At 46.0% G+C, this 20,868-nt stretch overlaps 1 protein-coding gene across 1 annotated transcript in view; it reads left to right on the forward strand.

The window, feature by feature from the left end:
* Window positions 1-17,315, forward strand: part of nuak2 (NUAK family, SNF1-like kinase, 2) — a 49,069-nt gene extending 31,754 nt beyond the window's left edge. Inside the window, exons 4-7 of the mRNA XM_078242045.1 lie at window positions 2,966-3,031; window positions 8,939-9,058; window positions 11,757-11,889; window positions 13,280-17,315. Coding sequence (XP_078098171.1) covers window positions 2,966-3,031; window positions 8,939-9,058; window positions 11,757-11,889; window positions 13,280-14,385 — 1,425 coding nt within the window. The 3' untranslated portion in view covers window positions 14,386-17,315. The remainder of the gene's footprint in view (window positions 1-2,965; window positions 3,032-8,938; window positions 9,059-11,756; window positions 11,890-13,279) is intronic.
* The last annotated feature ends 3,553 nt before the right edge of the window (window positions 17,316-20,868 follow it).

The raw sequence follows: 20,868 nt of genomic DNA on the forward strand, positions 1-20,868 counted from the left end.
GATGATTGGTCCCCAGGTACGTCGGCCTCAGTGAAGCAGCCAGCTGGAGGGGGAGCAAGAGGGAGAGCACAGGCTGGAGAGAGCTAGCCTGCGTGCTTTGTGTCTTGGCACTATGCCACTTTAGAGTTAGGAAAGTACAAGTCATGTACAGAGATCAGATGAAGCCTGTTTCCAATTGAGCCTAATTTACAAACCCTGCATTGACTGCAGGTGGAGGAAGACAATGGCGGGGGGGGGGGGGGGGGGGGGGGGGGGGGGGGGGGGTTGCGGGGGGGGGGGGGGGGGGGGGGGGTTGCGGGGGGGGGGGGGGGGTTGCGGGGTGGGAAGAGGAGGGTAGAAGCATGCCAGAGGTGAAAGGTCATACTGCTATGCCTCCCACATCACCTCCACATAAAAGACTTGACTTACTTTCCAGTTCTCTTTAGACAAGACTCGAGGGGGAAATTAAACTTTCAGGGCTCTTGTTCAAATATGCTTTCATTCAAGAGGGGCCTAGACTTGAAAACACAAGATGAATATTTGGGCCTCAAAAAAAAAATCATCGAAAAATGGCACCTTATCTTATTTACGGTAAGATTTGGCCAATGGAATCGATAATCTCACCACTTGTCATTGCGGTATCACATTTTCGTTCCAACAATTCCCAGCCATTATTGATCTAAGCTGAAGGGGGATCCATAGTTACACTCATTCAGCTGGGCTCCCCATTGCCTTTGTAATCCAGTGAAGTGTCTTCTGAGGGGTTGGAGCCTCTATAATGTTGGTCAGTTTTGGATGAGGTCTTCAGGTCGCATGTTGAACCCTCCTGGACTCCAATCCCAATAGAACCCATCTCCTGGAGGATTCAACATGTGATCTATGCCTCCAACTGTCCTACCCATCAAATATAATTTTTTACCATAAGACATGAGAGCAGAATTAGGCCACTCGGCCCATCGAGTCTGCTCCACCATTCAATCATGGCTGATATTTTTCTCATCCCCATTCTCCTGCCTTTTCCCCATAACCCCGATCCCTTTATTAGTCAAGAACCTATCTATCTCTGTCTTAAAGACATTCAATGACCTGGCCTCCACAGCCTTCTGCGGCAAAGACTTCCCCAGACTCACCACTCTCTGGCTGAAGAAATTCCTCCTCATCTCTGTTTTAAAGGATCATCCCTTTAGTCTGAGGTTGTGCCCTCCTGGTTCTAGTTTTTCCTACTAGTGGAAACATCCTCTCCATTACTTAATCATAAAGAAGGATATAGGTGTGTTGGATGACAGCTGTATGAAGTCTCCCATGGTTTGAGAGGGTTGTCCTATGATGAGAGACTGAGAAAATCGGGGTCTATGGTCCCTGGAATTTAAAAAAAAAAAAGAGGTGATCTCATTAAACATGGGAGATTCTGATGGGGCTTGACTGGATAGATACTGAGAGCTGGCTTATCCTTGTTGGGGATCTAGAACCCTGGGGTGCAGACTCGATAAGGGTCATTTAGGACTGAGATGAGGAGAAATTTCTTTGGGTTGTGAACCTTTGGAATTCTCTATTCCAGAGAGTTCTGGATGCTCCATCGTTGAATATATTTAAGGCTGAGGTGGGAAGACTTTTGGTGTCCAGGGAAATGAGGGATCTGGGGAGTACATGGGAAAATAAATGTGAAGCCATGATTGTATTGAATGGCAGTGCAGTCTCGATGGGCAGCCTGATCTCCGACTGATCCTATCTCTTATTGTAGCACAGTGGTTAGCACTGCTGCCTCACAGCGCCAGGCACCGGGTTCGATTCCCGGCTTGGGTCACTGTCTGTGTGGAGTTTGCACATTCTCCCCGTGTTTGCGTGGGTTTCCTCCGGGTGCTCCGGTTTCCTCCCATATTCTGAAAGACGTGCTGGTTAGGTGCATTGACCCGAACAGGCGCCGGACTGTGGCGACTAGGGGAATTTTATAGTAACTTCATTGCATTGTTAATGTAAGCCTTACTTGTGACTAATAAATAAACTTTAACTTAAATTCCCAAACTATATCAACACTGTGGCATCACCTTCACCACACAGGTTCTAGTGGTTCAGGAAGACTCTAAACTCTTTCTCAAAGGACAACTCGGGGGACAGTAATAAATGTCTGCCTTGCCAGTGATGCCCACACCCCAAAGAATGATGCATTTTTAACAAACAAAAATGTTTAAATAAATTGGAAGCAAATTTTCCCTCTGATTTTTTTTTTTCCTCTGCTGATTTATTCAGGAGCTTTATTCCCGGAATCTCCAGGGCAATTCTGGAGAATTGGGCACCCCCCAGCCATGGAGAATGGGTCTGAGCTCTGGTGTTACACTGTTTAATTTGCTTTCTAGCCTGGCAATGTTGGATCTGTGGTTACTTGGACCTTACTGGAGTGGGACAATAACTGTGCAGAGATGTAGCACAAACTAGCTAGAACCTTCCGGAGAAGTTGGAAAGAAAAATTGTGGTGGTTTAAAATCAGGCTGTTGGCATCGACCGGAAGATGCTGGGACATCTGCATTCCTCGCTGCTTCTGGGACTGCACCTGCACCCGACCTAGCTTCCTCTGATAGACACTGGGGGTCAGTCTCCCCCCATTCCCCCCGAACCCCGGGCCTGCCAGCAGGCCTATCCTGAACTTTGGGGGATCTCCGGAATTTCACGCTTGCCTTTTCCAGTTAAGCTAGCTGCCAGACGTCAGCGCATTGAGCACCATGGAGAGTGCACAGACCAATTAAAGAAGTGCAAACAATCGGATAATGGAGTTATTTTTGTCTCTGTGGGAGCTTGGAGCCCTTCTCAAGTTAACAGCGTTCGTTGCGCAGAGGGAGGAGGCGGGAGGGGGAACTCAAAACTCCCAAGCTTCCGCTGGCTAAATCGCTTCAAGTATGTAGTAAAGCCAGGATTAATGGAGAAATGTGTCTCTCACCACGCTTTCCGGAGCTAAGCTGAAAATTTATGGTTATGGTTTCCTGTTTTCCAGAATGGAATTGTGCACCGGGACCTGAAACTGGAGAATATCCTGCTGGATGCCACTGGGAACGTCAAGGTAAGGGCTGCAACTTCACCAGGTTATTGAAGCTTTGTTGAGGGAGCAGTTTCTAAGATAAAGGTGTGAGGGTGAGGCATCCTTCATTCATGTGATTGACTTGTTTTCAGATACCTCCCAGCAGCCCTTTGTAAACTCTCTGCTCTTCCAATTCTGGCCTGAAATGTCTAAAATAGAAACTGCCCACTATTGATTATGCCTTCGGCTCCCCATACACTAAGCTCTGGAATTCACTCTCTAACCCTCTCTCCTCGCTCCCTCCCACTTTAAGATGCTTCTCAAAACCCAACGTCTTTGAGCAAGCTTTTGGTTTTCAGGCTCTTCGTCATAGAATCGCAACAGTGCAGAAGGAGGCCATTCAGCCCATTGAGTCTGCGCCGACCACAATCCCCCCAGGCCCTATCCCCATAACCCCATGCACTTACCCTAGCTAGTCCCCCTGACACTAAGGGGCAACTTAGCATGGCCAATCCACCTAACCCGCACATCTTTGGAGTGTGGGAGGAAACTGGAGCACTCGGAGGAAACCCACGCAGGCACGGGGGGAATGTACAAACTCCACACAGACAGTGACCCAAGCTGGGAATTGAACTCGGGACCCTGGCGCCGTGAGGCAGCAGTGCTAACCACTATGCCACCGTGCCACCCTTCCATTGCCTTCCGTGGTTCCGTGTCATCATCTGTTGGCCAACGCTCCTTAGAAGCAGTTGGAAGATTTTGCTTCATTGAAGGTGTTATATAAATGTAAGGTGCTGTTGATTGGGGACACGGGGAAAACTGTATTTGGAATAAAGAGGGTATTATATCTCCCATTCAGTGATTGGTGCTTCTCTGAAACGTTCCGAAGGGTAAAGTTTTAAGGCTGTGTGAGATTTTTATTTTCTATGAAGCGAAGCTGAAACAAGGTGTCCTTGTCTGGAAAGCTGTTCCACAGCACATTTTGTTTCTGCCTCTGTTAGTACGATCCTGCGTGGTTGGATAAATCCAACCCTCTTGGCTGCCACAGACTAAATTGATTAAAATAGTAACTGCAGCCTCTCTGTTCACTTGCGAAGCAGCAAATGGGATTGTTTTGTGATGGGATCTGTAAAAGGTCAGTGCAACGAATGCACTTTGTTACCTAGCAACTGTTGCAAACACTCCCAGCCCCAACCTATCTCTGAGAGTCACTCAGCCCCAGTCCGTTTTGTTGCTTTTCCTGAAGTCTTTTCAGTTGCAATGACAGTCTCGCTTCCTCCCTCTTCCCCAACTCCCAAAACTTCTATATCAACATAAGAAGTGATCCCAACCATGATAGACCATCCATCCATGACCTGTGCCCGGTTAAGAGTTATTTTAAGCTCCAGTCATGACTGCCTGTGTCAAGATCTACCTGTTATTAGGGACTATTTGAATTTGGTGATCTAGTGCTCCAGTTCAGCTGGTTAATTTGAGTTGGGTATTATCCTCCCTGCATAGAATTAACAGCCATTCAGCCCAACTGGCCCATGCTAGCATTTATGCTCCACACGAGCCTACACCCACCGTACTTCACCTATCTGCATGTCTTTTTACTCCCTCATGTACCTATCTCATTTTCCCTTAAAGGCATCTCTGCTCTTTGCCTCAACTACTCCATGTGATTAAAAACATTGACAATAGAAGCTGGAGTAGGCCAATCGGCCCTTCGATCCTGCTTTGCCATTCATTATTATCATGAAATTTAATATCCTGATTTTCCCCCCTCCCCCCATATCCCTTGATCCCTTTAGCCCCAAGAGCTATATCTAATTTCTTCTTGAAATCAGTCAACGTTTTGGCCTCAACTACATTCTGTGGTAGTGAATTCCACACATTCACCACTCTCTGGGTGAAGAAATTTCTCCTCACCTCAGTTCTAAAAGGTTTACCCCTTATCCTCAAAACCATGGTCCCTAGTTCTGGACTCCTCCACCATTGGGAACATTCTTTCTGAATCTAGCCTGTCTAACCTTGTTAGAATTTTATAAGTTTCTATGAGATCCCCTCTCGCTCTTCTAAACTCCAGTGAATATAATCCTAACCGACTTAGTCTCTCCTCATATGACAGACCTGCCATCCCAAGTATCAGCCTGGTAAACCTTTGTACTCTCTCTATAGCAAGGACATCGTTCCTCCGATAAGGGCACCAAAACTGCACACAATACTCCAGGTGTGGCCTCACCAACACCCTATACAATTGCAGCAAAACATCCCTATCCCTATACTCAAATCCTCTCGCTATGAAGGAAGTTTCATTTTCTAACTGTGAGACGTTTCTTCTGAATTCCTGATTGGTTTTATTATCTTGTATTTATGGCTCCAATTTTCACCTTGGTCACAACATCATCTGCACTTTGAGCCTATCAAATGTCTACACAACCTTAAAGGCCTCCCTTTGGCCACCTCTGACCTTTTTCTCTCTCAGAGCAGCAACCTGTTTGTCTTTCCTGATAGTTATAACTTCTTGGTTCCAGTAGCATCCATATCATTTCTTCTTTACAGCTTATTCTGTGTTGCTTTATCTCCTTTATAATTATGAAGGCCAGACCTGTATACAGTAAGGTTCTCCAAGTGTGATTTACATGAGAAATAGGAGCAGGAGTCATCCTCATGATATTTTTATTGGCCAAAGAGTTTGCATCAACATAGATCATTGCTGAGAAGTCGATACTTCCAGTGAACTGCTTGGTTCAATGCATTACTTCATATTAAATGCAAGATTTCAGGCGATTGGCAAAGGAGGAGACATGCACAATGTTTTTTTTTAAACCATGATGTGGAGATGCCAGCGTTGGACTGGGGTGGGCACTGTAAGAAGTCTCCCAACACCATGTTAAAGTCCAACAGGTTTATTTGGAATCACGAGCTTTCGGAGCACTGCTCCTTCATCAGGTGAGTGGAGGTTAGTTCACAAACACTCACCTGAGGAAGGAGCAGCGCTCCGAAAGCTCGTAATTCCAAATAAACCTGTTGGACTTTAACTTGGTGTTCTTTTTAAGCAATGAGTGGTTAGGGTTTGGATTTGGAATTGACTACCTGATGGGGTAGATTCAATAGTAGCTTTCGAAAGGAACTTGGATAAATAGTTGGGTGGAAAATAACTGGGGAAAGATTGGGGGATCAGGAAGAACTGGCTCCCTTGAAAAGAGTTGTTTGCAGACTTGATGGGCTGAATAGCTTCCTTCTGGGTTGTATAATTTTCTGATGCAGGGAAAGAACTCTGCAACTATTCATTCAGTTACCTTGCTTGGGACTGCTGGCTGAAGTTGTCAGAACAGAAAGTCACCAATAGGAATAGGATATTAAGGAGCATCAATTAATCCAAATTGACTAAATTCCAATCCACAAATGTTTTGTCGTGAATTTCCATAATAACTCAGTAGAATTTACAGATTCTGAACTATACAATTAGTCATTTGACTGGTTTACAAAAGTGCTGTTTGGTCAAATTTGGGTTGGCGCTCTTTCGAATTCTTTACCTTGGAGAACTATGGCGTTATTCAAAACCGAGGTTGATGGATTTTTTGGAATTAGGGGACGTGGGTAGAGTGCGAGAAGATGCGGTTGAGTTCAAAGTGAATGATAAGGCAGGCTCCAAGGGTCAGAAGGTCTCCTCCATCTCCTGTTTCTCATGTTCTTAATATTAAGCCTCGTTATTTATTCTAAGATAGTGGCACACGGCACATCTGATTCTCGGGTGTTCTTTCTGCTTTAGTTTTCTCCTGAAGGTGTTGGGTGCTTATTCAGACATTTGGGTCCCTCAGTTAAAAAGCAACACAGGAGAGCCTGATCCTATCACCTGACAATAGTCCCCCATCCACCTCCTGGCGGGAGACATTAGATAGTGAGTGGGAGCAGAGGACCCGGATTCACTCCCTCCTGTTTACCAGAGAGGCTGAAGCAAATTGGGAGAGAGCTTCAACTCAAAAGACCGGACTATCTGCTAAATGGCAGCTGTAACACACCCATCGAGCAGACATTCCCCGTTAACTGGGGCGTGCTGTTTGCTTTGGTCCCTCCAAGTTTTGCAATGTCGCCTATTTGTGTTCCAAGTGTGTTTACATTTATTGCACTAATCTGGAAGCCCATGACCTTTGCTCAAAACTGACCCTGACACTCGAAATACTGGTTAATTTTTAATATGCAGAAACTGAAAGTATTGAGCGAGGGCGAAAGAGGAATGGATGGATTCAAGGTACTGATCAGCCTTGACCTGGTTGGAGAATGGGACAGCCACAAAGGGCTGAATGGCTCCTGTTTCAAGATCCCACCTTCCGTGTGTGGCATTTCCACACTGCAGTGCCTATTATGATGGGTGTTAACTGCGTTGTTTGGATGTTTAAGGCAGCTCACTGGCCTTCTGGATGAGAACGGTCGCCAGTGTGTGTTTCTGAGCTGCATTACATGGTCTCAGCTGGGGCCTGGGAACCAGTCTCAATGTCCCCAAGATAGGTGAGGGGGAAAAGGCAACCAGGGAAGAAAGAACCTCTGGGTCACCCCAAAGGGGTCTTTAACCAATGAAACACTTTTAAACTATTGCAACCCCCCAGGGAAATAAAAATTGTAGCCAACTTGCACACAGCAAGATCCCACAAACAGCAACGTGAAAATGACTAAGGAATCTGTTTTTTATCTATGTTGATGGAGGGTAAAGTTTGGCCCAGAACACTGGGAGAGCTCCCATGCTATTCTTCCAATATGGGCCAAGGGATCTTGTACACCCACCTCAGTGGACAGATGTCATGACTGGAAGCCGGCAACTCTAACTCTTGACGCTGGGAGTCCGCCTGTAGTTTTTTTTTGCTGCTTAGCATTTTAGCCTTTTTAAAATCTAAATGTGGGATTCCCCCTCCCTGCTGTCACCTTGTAACCCGAACTTTTATTTTACTCATTCATGGGACATGGGCAATGCTGGCTGGCCAGCATTTATTGGCCATCCCTACTTGCCTGAGGGCAGTTGAGAGTCAACCACATTGCTGTGGCTCTGCAGTCACAAGTAGGCCAGACGAGATGAGGACGGCAGATTTCCTTCCCTAATGAACCAGATGGCTTCGTTAATGGGTTCACTTGGAAATGCTTCAGTGAGCTAGGGCAGAATCAGACGAGGCGTCTACTGCCCTCCATTGGGAATGGACCCTGCCAGCTATCATTATCTAGACTGGCACTCGGAGTGGGCACTGAGGGCGGATATGGTTGGCTGGTGCTGCCACTGTAGGAAACAGGCAGAGGAGGAGGAGGAGGTGACCAGCTCCCCGTCACTGCCTTCCACCTCACGGTCTGGCTAAGTAGGTCGGAGCTGGGTTTTGTGTCCTTGGGGGGGGAAAATAAATAAAAAGAATTTTTGGGCTGGGTGTCAGACTGACGTGTTAGAAACTGGGCCAGATGGAACGCTTGGGAAACACAGCCCAGACCCAGATCTAGCCTCTCCTTCTGCTTACTCTGATAAAAAGTGTAATTACATGCATACCATCTGTCAGTTCCCTTCAGCTTGATCTGATCCAAGCACGTATAATTCTGCTAAGTAAATATGCTGCAAATTGCACTGTTTGCTTGTTTTAGAGTCTTTTAGCAACCGTGTGGATGTGTCACATGTTACACGGCGAGTTGGTCGTTTTGAATTTTAGGCACTGCATTCTGTAGCACAAAGTATTTCCTCATATTGGCTTTGGTTCTTTCTCCAATCAATAATTCTGCTCACCACTGGAAACTGTTTTCCTTTACTCCACTGACAAAGATTTTTGTGGCTTGGTTTGAATTCACAAGTTATATTCCCTTGGGGAGCATAGAAGTGACAGGTACAATCTGCATTTATATAGCATGTGATATATTTACAACAGGCAAAGGTCAAGCAATGATGATGGGCCTTCCTCACTCTTAAAGTCGTCCTTTTAAATCCTTTCTTCCCAGATTGCGGATTTTGGTCTCTCCAATTTGTACCACCATGACCGGTTTTTACAGACCTTCTGTGGCAGCCCTTTGTACGCGTCTCCGGAAATTGTGAATGGCCGCCCCTACAGGGGACCCGAGGTGAGTGCTCTGTTTCTTAATTGCTCCTCTGATTGGTAGAGACTTGCTCCCAAAATAGTTTTCCCGATCGACTCCTTGTATCTGGTACAAGCAAAGGTTAGTTGTTCAAAGGAGTTGTGACGCATCTCGAGGAAACCATGCCCCTCCCTTCAGCCCTGCACACTTGCCAGTGATCTTCCTAAACCAGAGAAGACCCGAGTTTGATTGCAACAGGGTATTAAGCCCAAAGTTAGGGCTCATAAATATATGATGGTCACCAATAAATTCAACAGGGAACTCGGGGGCAAAGTGTCCAGAGGGGCAATTTTTTCAGAGGGTTGGGAGTGTCTGGAACAAGCTGCCAGAGGCAGTAGTAGAGGCGGGTATAATTTTGTCTTTTAGAACAAAGAAAATTACAGCAGAGGAACAGGCCCTTTGGCCCTCCAAGCCTGCACCGACCATGCTGCCCGACTGAACTAAAACCCCCTACCCTTCCGGGGACCATATCCCTCTATTCCCATCCTATGCATGTATTTGTCAAGACGCCCCTTAAAAGTCACTATCATATCTGCTTTCACTACCTCCCCTGGCAGCGAGTTCCAGGCACTCACTACTCACTGTGTAAAAAAAAAAATCTACCTCATACATCTCCTTTAAACCTTGCCCCTCGCACCTTAAACCTATGCCCCCTAGTAATTGACTCTTCACCCTGGGAAAAAGCTTCTGACTATCCACTCTGTCCATGCCTCTCATAATCTTGTAAACCTCTATCAGGTCTCCCCTCAACCTCTGTCATTCCAGTGAGAACAAACCAAGTTTCTCCAACCTCTCCTCATAGCTAATGCCCTCCATACCAGGCAACATCCTGGTAAATCTTTTCTGTACTCTCTCCAAAACCTCTGCGTCCTTCTGGTAGTGTGGCGACCAGAATTGAACACAATATTCCAAGTGCTGTCTAAATGCTTTTAAAAAGCATTTAGACAGTTAGATAGATAAGATGGGTATATAGAGGGATATGGGCCAAACGCGGGCAATTGGGACTAGCTTAGGGGTTTAAAAAAAAAAGGGCAGCATGGACATGTTGGGCTGAAGGGCCTGTTTCCATGCTGTGAACCTCTATGACTCTAATTGTTTTAACCAGAGAGAGAGAGAGAGAGAGAGGTGAGAATGTAGAACTCACTATCTCAAAGGGTGGTTAAGGCAGATAGCTGAAGAGCAACTAGGCAAGTGCTTGAGGTAGAAAGGAATAGAAGGCTATGCTGATAGGGTGAAGTGAGATAGAAAGAGGCTCTTGCAATGCAGTTTTGGAACATTGTGAGCAGTTTTGGTCTTCTTATCTGAGGAAGGATGTTCTTGCTCTGGAGAGAGTGCAGTGAAAGTTCACCAGACTGATTCCTGGGATGGCCGGGCTGATATATGAGGAGAGATTGAGTCAGTTAGGATTATATTCACTGGAGTTCAGAAGAATAAGAGGGTATCTCATGGAAACCTATAGAATTCTAACAGGAATAGACAGGGTAGATGCAGGGAGGATATTCCCAATGGTGGGGGTGTCCAGAACCAGGGGCCACAGTCTGAGGAAACAGGGTTTAGGGTTGAGATGAGGAGAAATTTCTTCAACCAGAGAGTGGTCAGCACCACAGAAAGTAGTTGAGGACAAAAGATTGTGGGCCAGATTCTCCAGCCATTCACACCAGAAGGATTCTCCAGTCCCGCTGCAGTGAACGGGGAGATTTGGCTCAGCGCCACATTCTCTGTTCTCGCTGGTGGCAACGGCGGGGCGTGAATGGCCGGGGAATTCTGGCCTGTATCTTTTCAAGAAGCAGTTAGACATATCCTTTGATCCCCTTTCACCTCAAGTGCTAAGTCCAAAGATGTGCGGGTTAAGTTGATTGGCCATGCTAAATTGACCCTAGTATTAGGGGGATTAGCAGGGTTACTATAGAGGGTTAACGGGAATAGGGTCTGGGTGGGATTGTTGTCGGTGCAGACTAGATGGACCAAATGGCCTCCTTCTGCACTGTAGGGCTTCTGTTGTTCTATATTGGGGGGGAGGCGAGATCAGGCTAATGAGTTGGATGATTAGCCATGATCATAATGAATGGCGGAGCAGGTTCGAAGGGCCGAATGACCACCTCCTGCTCCAATTTAATATGTTTTGTCAGCTCATTGGCCCGAATGGCTTTTTTCTGTAAATTCTCTGCAATTGTGTGGTCTTGTGACTTTGGTCGGGGATAGATCTATAGCATACAAGAGGGCAAATTTGGCTGAGTAGCCATCAATATATAACATCTGATCATGGAATGTTTGCAAACAAACAAAACCCGTGAGGCCTTTCCTTTCCTGAGACGAGTGTTGACATTTTCCACTTTGTTGACTTTAAGCAAGTGTAGCGACTGTCCCCTTAACCCAACCGAACTCCAGTAATAGTCTTCAAAACACGCAACTGAACAAATACTGAAGTGCCCAAGCACACGAGGCTCAGCCAATCACTCCAAGATTTGTGCTGACAACTACCACAATATATTTATTATGCATCAGGTTGACACAAGGTGTTTAGAGAGGCTTTAGGCTAGGACCATAGGAGTGTACAATGAATGGAGCTGATTATGTGTATTGTTTTCAATAATAGGCTATCCTACATTCACCACTATTGATGGCTTCCAGAATCTCCTTGGTTTGGTTTCCCAGGTAACACGAGTTTTGTTCCCCCTGGCAGGTTGACAGTTGGTCCTTGGGCGTTCTGCTCTACACCTTGGTCCACGGCACCATGCCTTTCGACGGACACGATTACAGAAACCTGGTTAAACAAATCACCAATGGAGACTACCGCGAGCCTACCAAACCTTCAGGTAAAGAAAAAACCCCAATTCTTATTGGACCTTGTGCAATCTTGGGACATTCCGGAGAGCTTTATTATGATGTACCTTTGTTCGCTGTTGTAACATTGGAAACCTATTTTAGGCAGATAGATAGGGCAGCTATATCACTGCAGAGTCTGATTGTATTGCTTAGTTTCTGTTTTTATTTGGGTGAGATGAAAAGCAGACAGACTTACTGCCCAGCGGAGATTGGTAACAGTTCCTAGGGCAGCTATCAACGCTGGGATCTAAACACCAACAATTTTCCCCCATCACCCCTGTGCTCACAGTCCACTGATCCCTTGAATGTCAAATTTTCATCTTTGGATTCAGATCCTTCCGTGACCCCCTCACCCTCTATATCTTAAAGTAAAGTTTATTTATTAGTGTCACAAGTAAGGCTTACATTAACGCTGCAATGAAGTTGCCCCTTGTCGCCACACTCCGGTGCCTGTTCGGGGTCAATGCACCTAACCAACACGTCTTTCAGACTGTGGGAGGAAAACCGGAGCACCCAGAAGAAACCCACGCAGACACGGGAAGAACATGCAGACTCCACACAGACAGTGACCCAAGCCGGGAATCGAACCCAGGTCCCTGGCGCTGTGAGGCAGCGGTGCTAACCACTGTGCTACCCACATCTTTTGTAATCTATCTTTGTAATCTCCTTCAACCCATAACCCTCCGAGATCTCTGTGCTCCTTCAATTCTGGCCTCTTCTGCCCCCACCTCTTCAACTTGAATCGCTCCGCCATTAGTTCACATTCCTTCAGCTGCCTGGGGTCCTAAACTCTGGGATTTCCTCCCTAAACCTTTCCGCTTCTCTCCCTCCCTCACTCTCCATTTTAAGATGCTTCTTAAAACCTACCTTGGACCAATTTTTTTCCACCTAGAATCATAGAATCCCTACAGTGCAGAAGGAGGCCATTCGACCCATTGCGTCTGCACCGACTCTCCGAAAGAGCATCTTACCCAAACCCTATTCGCATAATCCCACATATTTACCATGGCTAATATCCCTAATCTACAGGTCTTGAGACACTGAGGGGCAATGCAGCTAACCTGCACATCTTTGTGGATTGTGGAAAGAAACCGGAGTAGCCAGAGGCAACCCACACAGACATGGGGAGAATGTGCAAACTCCACACACAGTCACCCAAGGCTGGAATTGAACCCAGCTCCCTGGTGCAATGAGGCAGCAGTGCGAACTACTGTGCCATTGTGCCGCCTATCCAAATACCCCCTTGCAGTCAGTTTGAAATTTTGTCTGATTTTTGCATTTGGATGTAGGTGCTACATAAATAAAAGTTTTTGATGTTGATGCGTGTAGTTATTGGAAGCAGAGGTGCTTCAAGTTTGTTTTCTTTGACCCCCATCTCAGATGCGTGTGGACTGATCCGTTGGCTATTGATGGTGAACCCCGATCGACGAGCCACCATTGAAGATGTTGCCAATCACTGGTGGGTGAACTGGGGCTACAAGACCCCAGTCTGCGAGGTGGAGTCGCTGAAAGATTATGAATCGCCAGTGATGATCACTTTGGACTGGGTGCAGCGGTCGTCCCGCATTGTCTTTGAAAGTGGCTCGAAGGTGCGTTGCTTCTTCAAGCAGCACAGCTCCCCGCTGGAGCGACAGAGGTCACTCAAGAAATCCAAGAAGGAGAACGACATTTCGCACTCGCTGCAGGAGGGGGGAGCTTCTGAAAGTCAAGGCAAGTCGCTGCTGAAGAGACCAAAAGGAATACTGAAGAAAAGGAACAATTATGAACATCGCTCGCACAGTGTGGGCAACGTCAATCACACCATGCCTCCAGAGGAGGCTGTCTTCACCCATAAAGACTCCAGCACATCAGCAACAGAAACCAATAGCCAACAGCCTAATACCACTGTTCCTGCACCAAAGAAAGGCATACTAAAGAAACCTGCAAAGAGGGAGTCTGGCTATTATTCATCACCAGAACCCAGCGAGTCAGCAGACTTGCTGGACTGCGAGAACTCTTCCGTCTTTGACGCGGTAACCTTTGACACTTGCCGTGCCAGTGGCGATGCCTCCAAAGACACACCGTGCCGGCGCAAAGGCATCCTTAAATATAACGGCAAGTTCTCCTCCAGCAGCACGGACTCCGCCATGGGGAGCCCCACCCTGAAAAGCTTGGGCTCCTTCAATGAGCTGGCCTTTTCCGACATCAGGCTTTCGTCCAATCGGAGCTACCCGTCGAGCGCGGTGAGCGAGGACAGCATCCTCTCCTCCGAATCCTTCGACCGACTCGACCTCCCCGAGGGCCGGCAGGAGCGCAGCCAGATGCGGAGCTGCGTGTCGGCGGATGACCTGCTCCACCTGGAGGGGTCCGAGTCCGACTGCCGGCCGCGTCTCCGGAAGATGAAGTGCTTCAGCGAGCTAGGCGACAGCAACTTCTCCCTCATGGACCTCGATAACGTGACCGAAGTCTACAAAAAGGCTGTGGCCATTTGCAATAAGCTGATCTGAGTGGGACGACCTGAGTGGCTCTTGTGTTGTACCTGCGTGATTCATTGTGAATGATTGACGTCAAAGCAAATATGCCGTGAGAGGGAAGCTGTTCCAGAGAAAGGTGCATCAGAGATTACAGAATGCCTCTTTTTAAAAAGAGGAACAAAAGAACTCTGAGGAAAGCAAGGGTACAGAATGTGAAATAATGATTGGCGATTGTGGAATGGAGCCAAGGCCTATTGCAAAGGAACATTTGTTTCTTCATTAACCTAGTGCAGCCTCTCGCCCTCCAGGAGACATGGGGATTGTCTAAAATTGGGCTCCTGCATTGTAAGACAGCAATGGGGTGATCCAGGCTTGCACTATGAACACTGAAATGAACTGTGGAAGAGTGATCGTGTAAAGAAAGTTCACGAGATTGAAAACAGAAAATAAAGGGGTATGATTAGAAAATAATGCTGTGTGGAGGAGGAAGTGAAACGATCTTACTATTTCCCCCCCCCCCCCCCCCTTTGAGAAAAAGGAAAATGTGTCAGTGAATGGGGAGAGGAGATGGAGAATCGTTGCAACGCTTGTGGCAACACAATGCCACTGTTCTATTTTCCTGTGCCACTGTCAGATAGTAAATCTACAGCAAGTGCATTTCTGCAGTGCTATGGACTGTAGGAGCACTGCCGCTGTCATCGGTCAGGTAATGGGCACTTTGTACACCCACGTAACAGACCCTGACAAAAAAACGTCTACAAGAAAATTGGACAGACTGAGAACTGATTTTTACTATTTATGTGACAAACATATATATATATTGCCTGTTAATTTATTTTCCCTGTGTCTCAGACCTCTGGGTCATGTGTAAATAAGTGAAAGCTGAAGAAGTTTAATATTATAAGATTTTTTTTCTACTGCTCAATTAATGATTTTGGCCATAATTCTACGAATGCAGTCTTTAATTGCAATGGAACCCAGTTGGTGTGTGTATGCGCATGCGTGTGTGTGTGTGTATATACGTGTGTGTCTGTCTTTTTTTGGACTGGGGAGTAGTTGACACCATGACATTTTTTTTTGCCTCTTCTAAGTGCTGGGCAAAGATTTTGCATTAAAATGCAAACAGAATACTAAATGGTAATTTCTTCACTATCCAAATATATCATTCCATATTTGAATGTTGTGAGGGAGATGTGGTGTCTCTTGCAGCATTCTTTTGCCAGGTATATTTTTATGTACTGCCCAATTCATTATGATATGTGTGCCTTTCTGACGGAATGTATTTCATCATTCATGAAATGTTCTCTGTTTTTTTTTTGAATGAGTACTTGAATCCCACTCAGGTGTGCCCTGAACTCTGTGTTATTGGTTAAAATCCTCCATGACAACATGAAATCTATAAAATAGACTGTCCTGTGGGTGTTTGTGCAGTGGTTACGGGTGGGTGGGCGAGGTGACGCGGAGTAACGTTAGTGGGGGGAAGGGGGGGGGGGAAAAGCATACACTAGTTTGAAAATGTTCCCATGACGAAGTTGGGACAATTGGATTTTTGTTATAACCATGTGAGCTGTAATCTATTTCCATAGACCAGCACGAGGTTGTAGAAAGGGAATATCGAGACTTCAGTTGATATCAGCCAATGACCGTCTATCCATTTTTATATTATCGTGCACTGGGGAAATATTGGTTTAATTTGCTGCTTAAGTCTGCAGAGAGCAAGTGTAATGTTCTCCATCAGATTGGGCAAATGGAATGGCCATGAGGTGTCAATGTACTGAATCACAGTGGGTCATCCGCTTGTTGTCCCTGCTTGTTGGGGATGGGGAGGCGGATACCATGGTTTAAGCAGACTTGAGCAGAAGAGAAGGAAATAGGAATGTTAACAACTTATTCAGAACTTGGGGAAAATGAATAAAACAATCGATTCCTTGAGCATGGTGCCCCCATTCAATAACATTTATGGCTGATCTGTATTTTAACTCCATTTACTCCTCTCAGTTCCAAGATCTTCAATACCCTTGCTGAGCAAAAATCTTATCAACCCCAGTTTTTAAAATTTCAATTGACTCCCTCTGCTGCCCCCAGTATGTACGTTTTGTGGGATTGGAGTTGCAAGTTACAACCATTTCTGTGAAGGTGGGCTTCCTCGCATCAATCTGAAAAAGCCACGTTCTAACTCTGGGGCAATGCCCCACTTACCCCACCAGGGGAAATGGTTTCTCTGTAACTTGCCTATTGATCCCCAGAATCACCTTTGTAAACATCTCAACTAGACAACCCCTTAACCTCCTGCCCTTGAGTGACCCGTACATGGAGACGGTTTCCAGGGTCTGACTGTTCTGCTGTTGAGCCAGCTGTCCTAAACCTAGTGAGTTGAGGGTTCCTGCAGTGGCCTTGGGTTTGGAAGGGGAAGAAGGTACCATGATTCTTGATCACTATGATCGTCCATTTGACTTTCTCACCCCCATCGCAGTCCTCGTTGGAAAGTATGGGCGTGCGGCAAGGGTCTATTAAATTGGGCTGTGATCTACCAATGCTCGATGTCTGGATTCAATTTTAAAGAGTGGCTGTTTGAGGGGCTTGAGGATCTCTCTCTAAGAACTGGATTCTTTCTAATGAGAGGGTGCAAAGATTGTGGGACTGCGGTAGGGGGAGAATTTGATTACAATTGCACCAATATTTCCCCACTGTGCACAATCTCAAATCACCAGACTACTTAATACCCCAGTTCCAGCAGCTGAAACCCAGGGGTTAGTGCAGTCTGTGACCTTGTTACCTATCTGCTGTGGATTACATGCTTTGTACATGTGTTCCTTGAGTTACTGAGTAATTTGTATCAAACATTATATTGAACCGAAAAAATCTGTGATTTGTTTTGTTGTAAATCGCTAATTTATTTTTTTTTGTGTTTGAATTTCTTTTCTAGATGGTTAAAAAGCATTTGTCTCTGAATAAAAGAAATATGCCTTAAAGCTAACTGTTTATCTCATTATTAAGGAAGGCGAGATATTTCGGATGTGGGCGAAACCCTATTGTGGTCACATTCTTTTATAGTGGAATCTCCTCCTCAGCAAGTGTTTGCTACTTTGGGAGTGATTATCTCTACTTTCTGAGGTAGATCGATGAATGGAAAAAGTTTATTAGTGTCAAGTTAAAGTTTATTTATCAGTCACAAGTAGGCTTACATTAACACTGCAACGAAGTTACTGTGAAAATCCCCTATCCGCCACATTCCGGCGCCTGTTCGGGTACACTGAGGGAGAATTTAGCACGGCCAATGCATCTAACCAGCACGTCTTTCAGACTGCGGGAGGAAACCGGAGCCCCCGGAGGAAACCCATGCAGACACGGGGAGAACATGCAAACTCCATACAGACAGTGACCCAAGCCGGGAATCGAACCCGGGTCTCTAGCGCTGTGAGGCAACAATGCTAACCATTGTGCCACCATGCCACCCCCACAAGTGTCACAAGTAGGCTTACATTAACACTGCAATGAAGTTACTGTGAAAATCCCCGAATGAAATGTGGAATGATGCTGCTTTTGGTTTCTCTCGTTCCCTCTTTCCTCCCCTAACCCCTCAAAGCCCAACAATGCTGAGGAATTGCTGACCTTTGGCTGTGAATAGTTGATGAGCAGAAGCTACAACTTCCTGCTTAAGAAAGTAGTGAGGAAAAAGAGATACACAGATCCTGCGGCTTGGACACAGACTGTTGGCCAATCAGCTGTGCGCGTGCTCTGCATGAGCCTCCTCCATCTCCTCCAATCACAAGTAAAGTTTATTTATTAGTGTCAGAAATAGGCTTACATTAACACTGCAATGAAGTTACTGTGAAAATGCCCTAGTCGCCACACTCTGGCGCCTGTTCGGGTACACTGAGGGAGAATTTAGCATGGTCAATGCACCTAACCAGCACATCTTTCAGACAGTGGAGGAAACTGGAGCACCCGGAGGAAACCCACGCAGACAGAGGGAAAACATGCAAACTCCACACAGACAGTGACCCAAGCTGGGAATTGAACCTGGATCCCTGGCGCTGTGAGGCAGGAGTGCTTGCCACCATATCCTTCTATTCCTTTCTCCACCATTGGTTTATCCAGCTTTACCTTAAATGTTGTTCACCTTAACCACTACCTATGGTAGCGAGTTCCACATTTTAACCACCCTCTTTTTCTTTATTCTTTCATGGGCGTCGCTGGCTGGCCAGCATTTATTGCCCATCCTTAATTGCCCTCGGAGAGTTGAGAGTCAACCACATTGCTGTGGTTCTGGAGTCACATGTAGGCCAGACTGGGTAAGGACGGCAGATTTCCTTCCCTAAAGGACACTAGTGAACCAGATGGGTGTTTCTGACGATGGTTTCACGGTCATCATGAGATTCTAAATTCCCGATTTTTTTTTTTTTTAAATTATTGAATTCAAATTCCACCATCTGCCGTGGTGGGATTTGAACCCGGGTCCCCAGAACATCAGCTGAGTTGCTGGATTAATAGTCTAACGATAATACCACTAGGCCATCGCCTCCCCTGTAAAGAGGTTTCTCCTAATTTCCCTATTGGATTAATTAGAGACTATTTTCTATATGTGTGACCTCCCCAGTTTCAGATTCCCTCACAACTGGAACTGTGTTCTCTACATCTACCCAAGAAGGATCCTTCATAATTTATTGGATTACCCCACCTCCTTGAGAAAAGGACCCCAGTTTGTTCTGCTTTTACTGTGACTGTTTCCGTCATTTACACTGTATCCCTTTATCCCTGTTTCATCATATGGTTCAAAGCATTCCCTTGTTTCCTCTCATTGCTTGGAGCAGCTTTGGTGGATAAAGGTGAACACTTCCCTCTCCCTATTCTCAGCTGCAAATGACGAGTGATTGGGCAGCAAACAGAGACTTCCATAGTCGCTAACAATCTCAAAGCCTGAGTATTATTACGAGATCTCTGGCACTGCATCTCAGGAAGAGTAGAAAGTGTTGAGGTGTCTGACCCAAGCTTGGAGCAGTTGGTTGAGGGTTGCTACAATAGGGTTCAGTGGCTTTGGGTTTAGCGGGGGCAGAAGCTGCCATAGTTCTCACTCATGGTTGTCCATTTTGACTATCCCACCCCACTGTACCCCTTGCTGGGAAGTGTGGGCTTGCGATGGGAAACTTGGCTGTGATCTGCTCATGTTCAATGTCTGGATTCGATCTTAAAAGATTGGAGCTGGATGGGCTTCCTGCTCCCATAAAGTCATACTTCTGTAATAGTTGGATTCTTTAGAATGAGAAGATTCATCGGGGCTGCAGTGTAGATTCGCCAGAACGATACCTGTGCTAAAAGGATTACATTATGAAGACCAGTTGCACAGACATGGCGTATTACTTTGAGTATAGCACCGACTCTCCGAAAGGGCATCACACCAAGGTCCTTACTCCTACCCTATCCCTATCCTTCTATCCCCATAACCCCACACATTTACCATGGCCAATCCACCTAACCTACACATCTTTGGAGTGTGGGAGGAAACCGGAGCACCCGGAGGAAACCCACGCAGACACGGGGAGGACGTGCAGACTCCGTGCAGACTCCGCACAGACAGTGACCCAAGGCCGGAATCAAACCCATGTCCTTGGTACTGTGAAGCAGCAGCGCTAACCACTGCGCTATAAATTTTCCTGAATCTCCCTTCAAGCTTTACTATCCTCTTCTCTGAATCTTGAGGGGCTGAATGATCTGCACCAATTCCTAATTGCTGTAGATGTCTGCAGATATTCAAAGGTTTCATGAGTGGTTTCCACTGATCTCTGCAGAAACTCCTTGCTCCTAATGGACTGAAATTTTCCCTATCGATGGACCATGTTCCTGTCATCAGGCAGTTATTCAACTTCTTTCTCTTCATGTCAGTGGACACAAGAGAATATTTTCTGCAGTCAAGCTTGCTAAAGTCTGTTCATAATAATGATGGCCCTCAATACTCATCTCAACATAAATACATTGGCTGGAGTGTAAATCAGAATCATACATAAATAAACTGCCGTGTACTTACCCGCCTAAACAAACAGAACTGATCCATAAAGCTGCTTCTGTGGCCTAGCTTTAATGCTCAGTTGGCTGGTGTAGATCAGATGAATGCTAACATCTAGGGGTTCGATCCCCATTCTGGCTGGGGTGGATTCGGGGACCTGTCTCCTTGCCCTACCCATGATGGATATTGTTATAAAGCAAAGGGTGATTCCCCCTTTGAAAACTGACACCCAAAGAGGATTACCTCACCCTTTAATCTGTAAAGAGTGCGTGCGAAGTGGTGTGAACATGCTCTTAAACAACTTCTAGTGGTTAAATGCAAAATAAATACCTCTCACTCTCTCTAAAATCAACACGTAACAACTTATTTATCTAACTGACAATGAGCAAATTAACTAAACTGTTAACTAACCGAATGAATCCCTTCTCACTATTAACTATTCCCAAATAAAACTAGATTCTAATGGAATGCTGTTCCAATACATACAATTCCCACTCATTAACAAAAATAGA

The sequence above is a fragment of the Mustelus asterias genome, chromosome 25, assembly GCF_964213995.1.
Source record: "Mustelus asterias chromosome 25, sMusAst1.hap1.1, whole genome shotgun sequence".
Taxonomy (NCBI): Eukaryota; Metazoa; Chordata; class Chondrichthyes; order Carcharhiniformes; family Triakidae; genus Mustelus; species Mustelus asterias.